Source organism: Haplochromis burtoni, unplaced genomic scaffold, assembly GCF_018398535.1.
Source record: "Haplochromis burtoni strain Fernald_Lab_line unplaced genomic scaffold, NCSU_Asbu1 Contig_214, whole genome shotgun sequence".
Lineage (NCBI taxonomy): Eukaryota > Metazoa > Chordata > Actinopteri > Cichliformes > Cichlidae > Haplochromis > Haplochromis burtoni.
In genome coordinates, this window is record NW_024582575.1 from 831,031 (window position 1) to 840,863 (window position 9,833).

Consider the following 9,833-nt stretch of genomic DNA (forward strand, 5'->3'; position numbering starts at 1 on the left):
AAATCAGTTTTACCTAATATAAACCAAACTGAAGCATCCATTATGAAACAGCCCAAGGAGCAAGTTATGAACCTGAGCTATCGAGAAACGGGGGATTACTTCTTTATGTTCTATAAAGACCAAAGAATGACCAAGTCTAAGAATGACTCTAAAGTTTCTGAATTTTATTCATCAGTTTTTTTACTGCTGGTGGCCGTACAACACGGACAACCCAGTTTAAACTTTTGTGAATGAAACTGTCTCCTTGAGCACTTCTGGACTGCTTCCAGCACAGCTGCTATTTTAAAAGCATGTCCTGGGAGTCCCAAACCTTGCAGACTGCACCAGTTCCACACAGAGCAAACATTAACTTCAGTGTCAGCTTGACCCAAGTTTAATTTCAGGGATCATTACTACCCACGGGAGCTGAGACTCCAGCTACATCTCAAAGACCAAGCTGCAGGTCTGCAGCACATCCCTGTTTTTTCTCCTTACATTGAGAACATTGAGCACGACTATTACTACTGTTACTTTAACTATCATTACTATTAATATCATTATTATCATTATCATCTGGTGCAGTGCCACCCAAGGAGACGACCTTGAAGGGGTTGATGTGTCATATTTGAATTTGTGATTTTAAGCCAGTTGTGATCACACCTCCTAATAAAAACAAGTAAGATGCTATCTGTTCTCTTGAACCCCATTCACTGCGAACCCAGCAAAACAGAAGGGCTTAATTAATGTCTCTATTGTGTTTGTAGATAAATTAGACGGAAACAGTTTGAATATATAATCACCTCTGGCATAATCTATAGTTTAATACAGAACTGAACCTGCTGACCTTCAAGGCCGGGGCACCACCTGACGTGTGCAGTATGTCATCAGGCAGGCAGTGCTGGACATTTATCCAGTCTCTCCAGCTATACGTTCTCATGCTCATTATAAGTACACTGTTCAGCAGAAATCAAAGCAAGCTGAGGCTTGAACTGGGAACAGATGTTCTTGATTACAGCAAAACTGATGATGATTACACAGACGTGTTCCAGTAATATGATGATAATACAGCCTTAAAAACCATGAGTAAGAAGCTTTGTACAGATTGCTAAGCCAGTGAACCTGGTGCAGACCTTGGTACTTCCAGCACGTCACGGTTTTATTGGTTTTATTGGCAAATATTTTCATCTGCACAGCCCTGCCTCTTTGTTTGTGTGTCTGTAGGAAAACTCATCTCACTTTTCTGAATAATTGATGAGATTACAGTATGAGATGAGGCTTGAGGGCAAGTGAGGACAGAGAAACGCTTCACCTTTTAAAAAAAAGATCCATGTTCAGCTCGCTGTGCTAACAGTTCACTTTCCTTAAAAAAAAAAATGCAACGCCCTGTATCATTGGTTCAGTCTGAGACAGCCTATTCAAGGCTGATACTATGAAAAAAAAGTCTGCTTCATGAGGCAACAAGCAGGAACAAGCTAAACAGAAAATGATGCAAATTCTTTTTAACATGTTTGAATTTTCCTTTGTAAAGCTCGTTTGGCCGTCCAGTCCAAGTTTAGTCTGGCCCATAAAAGTCTGTCTAATCATTTCAGAATAATTCCAGGCGACAGCAATACAGAAAAAGCCTAAAACTTAATGTAAGAGCTGGAAAAAGAATCCAGGAAAGAAATTTCTGCACAGCTGTCACACGTCTGTGAATGTATTTGTTTATGCATTTATTTATTGCCAAGTAAAAGCTCATGTATCTGATTATGAAGATGAGTCGCATCAGTCTCAGGCTGCCCTACCTCAGCAATCCGGAGGATGGAGTCTCCATTAATGTCAAAGTTTGGTGAGTAGGTGATACAGAGCAGGACCTGCACACAGGAGAAACACACTCTTAATAAGCAGGGATATTGCTTTTCGTCATTTCGAGCTGATTGGAGACCAGAATAGCCAATCAGATTGGTCTGTGATTGGCTGGTTTTGTGGCACAAATATAACGGTGTAGAGAAAGAGTTGAGCGTGCACTGAAATACATTTTTTGCACACAGCAATGAATTTTGTTCACTCAAATTCAGCTTTTCTTTGCTCAAAATAAATTTCTCCTCAAAATACAACACTTGCACCTGCAAATTTTTTTACGTGCGCTCAGAATAGTGGCACAAAAATAACGGCATACTAAACTGCTTTATTTTCATATTAACTATGCCCAAAGCTGCAAACAAAGTTAATGTATATATAATTAATAGCTGTGAGCCAAAAGCTCAGGTTGCACACTGCTCTAAAAACTGTGCTTCATGCTGTTTGTTCAACTCTTGGCTCGATGATTCTATTTACAAGGGCCAATCAGAAGAAAGCTGGTCAGTAACAGCAAAAGGGGGAGGAGCTAAATTAGCTTATTTCAGGCAAAGGATGACATGGGAGCTGTACAAAGACCAAATAAGATACTTATTTATAATAAGTAATCATGCATTAAATAATACAATAATAATGCAATAAGTAATCATGCAATCATGCAAACCTACTCCAGTAGAGTCCAAGAATAAAATATGGAGGTGGAAATCGCTAGCATAGCAGGTTCACTTTACATAGGCTAAGTGCACTAAGGAGCGTGCTCCAGGAAAATACAGTCAATGTTAGAAAATAACATCAGTTTTGGGGTCTAAATGATTAGAAATTGACACTATTTTAAGTGTGTTCACATTAAGTGTAACTACATGATGAGCAGTGTGGGCACTCAGAACTGTAGACTTCTTTCAGTCCAGTTTCACAGAACAATTTTCAGCACCAAGGACAGCACCGGCTGCACCACCACGCAAGCCTGGAAGTTTCATGCATGACACAAGTACAACCATCTGTCATCATTTCAGCCCCAAAAACACATTCCCAGGTCTTACTTTCATAACTTCCACCTGCAAGTCTTCATGGAGAGATGGGGTAACTCTGATAGCCTCCAACACCTGGCTGAGCAGCTGTTTCTCCAGTGCCTCCACCTCCACACTAGCTCCACCCACAAACCTGTCCTCACACAGGAGTTTCTGTGTAGAGAAAAGCTACAGCTTCAGTTTGTACATTCCACTTTAAGCTGGTGTCAGAGTTCAATCAGAAAGGTTTAAATAAAGACGAATAAAATCCAAATAAATAAATAAAACCTTTATTTATATATTTGTGTCTTCCAGTACCTGCATGCCAGTAAGTGCAGTCTGTCCCAGTTTGGTGTTTTTTGACTCCAGAGCCATCTGTAGAGGCAGCAGACAGCGCTCTCTGGAAGCAAACACAACATAGTAATGCAGGCAGTGCAATCACAGCTCTCTACAATCTCTGAAGATTAGCTGACACGATCACAGGCAGTCAGGGATTGGTGTCAATAAAGTGAGCGAACACAGACTTTGGAACAGAAAAAAATGCTAAATATGGAGTGAATAAATCTTGGAGTGGAAGTTAATAAATTAAGCTTTTAATAAATGAGTTCTCATCAATGATTAGTGGTTGAAAATGGTTATGTTGCATAGGTGGAATATCTCTTAAAGGCTGTGAAACTGTGTGTGCAGTACTTCAGAGATGTGAGAAGAAAACAGATCAGCAGATTATCAGAACGTCTCCTTTTTCACCTCCATCATAAATCTGTGCCCTCCTCCAAAACCGAAGCATTATAGTTTACAATCGTTACAGTAACAAGTCAGGAGGAGCAATTTACTTGAGCTTCTCTTGTCTGGCAAAAGTCTTCATTGGCCAACCCGTCTGATGGGTGAGGGGAGCGTAAGTCATAAAGTTGAACTACATTCTAGTTCTTGTGTCCTTAGAGCTGCATATAAGCAACATTTGTAATAAACATCAAACCTGGGCTGGAGGTGGGTTGCAAAGCATCTTGCAGAAGTGCCACACTGTTTTCTTGCTAAGGTCATGCTCAATTAACCTCTTTCCTGATGAGTTTACTGCTGGTTTCAAGTCACTCTGTGCAACATGGTGTCTGTTTTATAAATTGTGGCCCACAATAACATCCAGAAGGATATAAAGCAAAGTATGCGTCAGGGTGGGCCTACCTCATGGCTGATTAATATCCCATGTCATATCACACCACATGAGCTCACAATGTCAGCTGGTTTCTCAGTCAGATCCGCCCCTCACACGAGCAAAATGCTAAGCTTAAAACTTTGCACAGGGAACCCAAATAATCTCAGCAACCACATCCTTTGCTAAATAAGCTTTTCATGGTAGCTTCACGCAGATATCTTTATGTAAACCAGCTACTGTGTTGCTTCTCCCGCCGTTTCTTCCCTCTCTCTTTCCACTCGATCGCCCTCCATCTCCCTCTTGTTATTTGTGGTTGGTTGAGTCACCGCGCTCTGCTGCTGATTACAGGATACTGAGCTTCATCTCTGCGCTCTCAGGCTGCTCTGAGCTGCCACAACTCGACCACTCAAGCAGGCTGTGAGGAGCCACAGTTTGCACGGCAGTTACCCACAACCAGACCATTTATGAGCAACAAACAACACAGACAACAAAGTCAAAAGACAAAAAGGCAAACATTTGGGTGAAAAACATTGAGAATTTGTCATTTAAACACCAAACTCAGTCACTTTTGAATTTGATTATTTATAATTAAATACATTATAAATTAATCTTCCATCAGTCTGTCAATCAAGTCTGTTCTTTAGCATCTCTCCTTCAGAGATAACAGGCATGAAGTCTTATCTGTAGAGCCAGAAGAACACACTAGTAGAGAAATCATGGCACTAGATTACAAAGACATTATCATCAATATTTAATCTAATACGCTCTAATAAAACAACACAGATTATCACGTGAATAATTCATGCCGTGTTGGGAATTTACGGGACCATCACGAGCTGCTGGCCACCAGCAGCAGCAGCTCCATCCACTTTACACTTTACTGAGTTTTACTCACAGAAACAGTCACAGATTACTAGATTTCAAACTCACTACAGCGACTGCAAGAATCAGACAGATCATATTATTGCGTCCCGCTAATTAAAAAACTCCACCAAGAGATCACTGAACTCTAAAAATGTCCAACTGGGTTTTTTGGAATGATTTAAAAGGTGATTAGCACAAAAGCACTTGGACTCAGTAGCACAAACTCCCCTCACATTAGAAAGCTCAGGTGTTATCAACACTGCTTTTTCTCTCAGCTCTTTTAGTTTGTGGTGCTCTCGTACTCATTTAAATAATAAAAATACTGAAAACTCTGAGTTAAACTGTACGATAACAAGAAAAATACTGCAGCTGTACCTATCATTGCTTTTATTCTGATGGGGACCAAACTCACAAAATAAATATAACACTGTGTTAAATAAGATTTGAAAATAGTGAACGTGTTTACTGAGGTCAAGGGTCAAATGGGAAATACGGCCTTTTTAACCAGAGGAGTCGCCCCCTGCTGGCCAGCTGATTTGTTTACTGAAGTCAACTGCTTTGAAAAATTCATGTGTTTTTATTTTAACACCTGTAGTGATGTACCTAAATCTCTATACAATAATAACTCAAAAAAGAAATTAAATAAAATAAAAATAGGCATTTTCAAACAATTTAAACTAAATTGAATAAAAAGCAAAAACTCAAGAAGCAATACAAATACAAACTACATAGAAAATGTAATATATCTATCTATCTGTAAATAGTCTATGATCACAGTGTATATCTGACAGCCCAAAAAAGGATCCTGCTTGTCAAAGTAGCCTCAGATACACATAATAATAATAATAATAATAATAATAATAATAATAATAATAATAATAATAATAATAATGATAATAATAATAATAATAATACATTTTATTTAAAAGTGCCTTTCAAGACACCCAAGGACACTTAACAATAGAATAAAACAAAATAGAACAATGACAATAAAGAACAACACATAAACAAAAGCACAAGATAAAATAAACAATGAGTTCATAGTGAAGATGCAGATTTGAACAGATGAGTTTTAGCTGTAAGTGTGTCCAGGCTACTGCAGTTTAAACTGATCACTTCTCTGACGATCAAACGTCCAAACTGAAGCAATGCTGAGCTCAGAGCTCGCGCTCAGTATTTGCATTATCAACTCAGAAATGACTCCTCTGTCATTTTAATCTATTCAAATCAGGCAGCTTTGAGAAAACTGATGTTTTAAGCCATAAAGTTCTTAGCAGTTTAAATTTCAGTATTCAGTTATCGGTGACAGATTAGCGATTTGTCCAGGGTGTACCCGGCCTCTCGCCCCATAATAGCTGGGACAGGCTCCAGCCCCGATAAGGATAAGCAGAAGAGAATGAATGAACACTATCAGGTTAGCTAAAGGCAGGAACGTTTCGCACTGTCGAAGACGCCTCCTTCAAAACAAACCACAGGCTGTCAGCAGGTTCTAATTACACATTTTTATTTCACGCTTTCGAGAAGAAAATCTGTCATGTTCAACTTACCGAAGCTGTGAAGGGGAAATCTTTGCTGATCCATTCTGAGACTGAAGCATTTCTATTGGAACAAAGAAACAGACAGAGTGGTTAAGTCGCATTTTCATTCATAGAGAATCCATGAATGAAAAGCTGCATTTAATTCAGCACAGACATGCGAAACAGTTGAAGAAATATTCTGCATTGAATATGTTCTCATGTCAACAACCTCCAACCTCTGAACCCAGCGAGCCACTGAGTGACACTACTCTCATTACCATGAACACAAACACTGCACTTTACTTTGACTCAGTCCCACAGACACAAATACTCACTACAGCACCAAATGCAGATTGATTTACTGCTGAAAAAAGAAAAGGCAGGGTTGGATCTTATTTACATGACACCTGACTGAAAGATACGGGGCTAGCTGACTCATTTCTGTTAAAATTACAGATTCAGCATGAATGCCTGAAACAGGATGCCCCAAATCAAATGTGAGCTTGTACTTTAAGAAAACCAAACACCAAAACATCTGTACAGTCACATTATGTTCAAAGCCGGCCGACATTCACAGCGCACGCTGCATCCTCCTCCTAACGTGACCTCGGTGAGCTCAGAGAGAAATTTTCACCTCCTCTTTAGACTTCCAACCAACTCTGACTGCGTACCACGTTTTCCCAGCTAAAAGGTGAAATATGAGACTTGCTGACATCTCTAAAATCTGCCATAAATCTCTGCACATGCTTTCATACTTTGTCTGCCAAGACTTAGTGAACAGCAGCTTTGTCCCTGCACTGAACTCTCTCACATATGTTCTCTGCATCTGCATCAGGCTATTCAGCATCCTTTACATCCGGAGACGACCATGACCTGCACAGTGACTGATGCTGTGGGCGTGTTTCTATTCATGCGAGCGGTCTGTGAAGAAAAGAGCAAATAGAACTGATATATGATATCATCTTTTTTGGAAAGTCACAGTTCAGGCCTTTTGTGCATGTGTGTATATGCAAGCATGTGCCTGGAAAGGGCCTGCAGCTTTCTTTGGACATAGCCAAATAGGTGTGTGTGTGTGTGTGTGTGTGTGTGTGTGTACGATTACACAATGACCCCTTCTTCAGCGCAACCTGAACTCATTCTCTCCTTGCTGTCTCAATGAGTTCCACCTGCCACTAAAAGGTCACACTGACCCGTTTAATGCTAACAGTCTCCTCGCTGACGTCAGTGGAAATCGTTTTTCACCGTGTGCTTATATATTTTGGCTTCTGTGGCACGTTCTCATTGTTGTCATTGAAAGTCACATGATTTGTGTTCGGCCGCATGATTCGTTTGTAAAAGGTCATTGCCAGTTTCTAGCTTGCTGGATTAAGTGTAACAAAGCTCAGAGGATTATTTGACAGAATTCAAACCGAGCTCTAACTTGATGACCCTCCGTATCCGTACCTGTATGCCATCAGCCTTGTTCCAAAAACTCATCCTGCAGAACTGAAAGATAACACAGTGATGCAGAAGTGCTAAAAACTGCAGTTCCACTAACGTCCACTTGAGGCTGGCACCACAGAGGATTCAATCCCCATTTACTTTCTTGTTAAAAGGCCCAATTTTACAGCAAAAACAATCAGATTTGCAGCCTGGAGCATTAAACTCTTTTAGCTTCATGTGATAATTGGGTTTTTCATAACAACTCTGAGAATTTCTGTCATAATTCATCCACCTGGATAATGAAGCTATGTTGGCTGGAGTCCCAATCAGACTTTGCTACTCATTATTATTACTATTATTATAATAACTATAATAATAATAATTCCAAAACAGTGTGGGAGCTTGGACACCATGGTGTGTCCGTTTTTGTTATTGCTTGATGTGATGTGTGTGTGAACTCTTCAGTGCATAAATATTATTAAGACATTTTAAACCATATTAACTACATTTTATTTAATAAAGAAACCAGAGGAGGACTCCTCTACTTCTATATTTCCCTCCACAGTGAAGCTCGTGTCTCGCGCTGAGGCGAGAACTCGTGAAAAGCACTGAACTGTGCAGAAAGACAGTAATGAGACAGGAAAGAGTTTCTGCTCAGAGTCTGGAAACCTCTGAAGAAGCTCCTTCATGCTTTCTTCGTCTCTGTCAAATACTCCCAAGTTATTGCAGTAATGAATCAGCAAATATTTGCCTTGTGTATCTTTCTATAACGATCCAATCTAATTGTCTAAAGCCTGGCTGGAGCATTTACCGTATTTCTTTAAGAGAGGCTGACATTTGGCATTATAAAACAGGTGCGGAGCTCAGCACAGTGGCATGGCAGCCATATGGCACCGTGGCTGCTCAGATGAATCTGTTATGGTCCTAAAGATTTCCTGGCTTCTTGCTGAGCCTTCACAGCCTCTGGGCTGAGTGCAGGAGCTGCTCTCGGGTTCCTAAAAGCTAAAAGCAGGTGAGAAGTCGCAGGTTCCCCTCATCCCTGCTCTCCCTCCGCCTCCTGTTGACAAAGAGCCCGGAGGGGCTGCCGTGCACTCACCGCAGGCGTAGACGCAGGCATCGCGGATGCCTTTGTATTTGTGGCCGGACGCGTCTTTCTGCAGCTTCCTCAAGATTTCCTCCATGCTGATTTCAAAGACGAGACGGCTTTAAAACAGCAGAGCGCAGAGGGTGGGTCTGCGTGTCCGAGGGATTTTATGGGTGCTATGACAGCGACAGCATCCCCGAACCCCCCCGGGGAAGGCGATGATTCATTCCTAACTGCCAGCCAATGATGTCAGGCCAGCCGCCGATCCTGCGAAGGTGGAAGGAGGAAGCGCGTGTGCGTATTTTCCCAAATCCGAGGCTTCGGCCTTCAGAAAGAGCAGCGCCGATCAGCTGACGTGCGACAAATAGTCGTGTCAGCCTGCTGCCCGTCCAGCCGCGGACACACGCAGGGAACAAACGCGCTTCGCTCGTGTCCGTGGCTCGTTTATCCCTCCGCGCTGCCGCGTTGGGAAAGTCCGTTCCAGCGGATACTTGCGCTCTTCGCGGAAACCAGATCCGGTTTTTCTTATCTTCGCATCAAGCTGCCTGCATGGCAGGAGCACGCGCACAGCTCTGCACGGTGAGCGCCATCCGCTATAAGGTGGATTCCTGTCCAACCTGGCAACACAGTATTTACACGCTCTCCCCGCGGGGACGTTTGAAACTGCGGCAACGACGCTGGAGTCACTGGAATGGGATTTCCTGCGGTCTCAGCCGGTGACAGGTGGAGGAAGCTCGGGCACAGCTGATAAGGCGATTCTGCTTTCAGAGTAAAGCACAAATTCTAAAATAGTTCATATCAGTGCGTCATAGTTTCATTTTTGCCCCAAAAAGGCTCAGCTCCCAGCTCAATAGCTCAACCTCAGGGATATGAAGTAATATGAAGTCAGTGGGCTTCAGTGTGTGTTTCAGACTGTCCAGAACTGCAATTCCATTAACGGCCACTTGAGGCAGATTGTAAAAGAGCGTCAGTCA

General features: G+C 41.7%; 1 protein-coding gene across 3 annotated transcripts in view; it reads right to left on the bottom strand.

Annotated features, from left to right (window-relative positions):
* arfgef3 (ARFGEF family member 3) overlaps positions 1 to 9,557 on the bottom strand; it is a 51,191-nt gene extending 41,634 nt beyond the window's left edge. The window contains exons 1-5 of one of the 3 annotated variants that reach the window (XM_042226483.1): positions 8,872 to 9,557; positions 6,384 to 6,438; positions 3,141 to 3,222; positions 2,856 to 2,996; positions 1,764 to 1,832 (exon numbers count right to left, since the gene is read on the bottom strand). In XM_042226483.1, the coding sequence (XP_042082417.1) occupies positions 1,764 to 1,832; positions 2,856 to 2,996; positions 3,141 to 3,222; positions 6,384 to 6,438; positions 8,872 to 8,956 (432 nt within the window). In that variant the 5' untranslated portion in view covers positions 8,957 to 9,557. The remainder of the gene's footprint in view (positions 1 to 1,763; positions 1,833 to 2,855; positions 2,997 to 3,140; positions 3,223 to 6,383; positions 6,439 to 8,871) is intronic. The other 2 variants (XM_042226482.1, XM_005937010.3) reach the window with 2 other exon arrangements.
* Between the last annotated feature and the right edge of the window lie 276 nt (positions 9,558 to 9,833).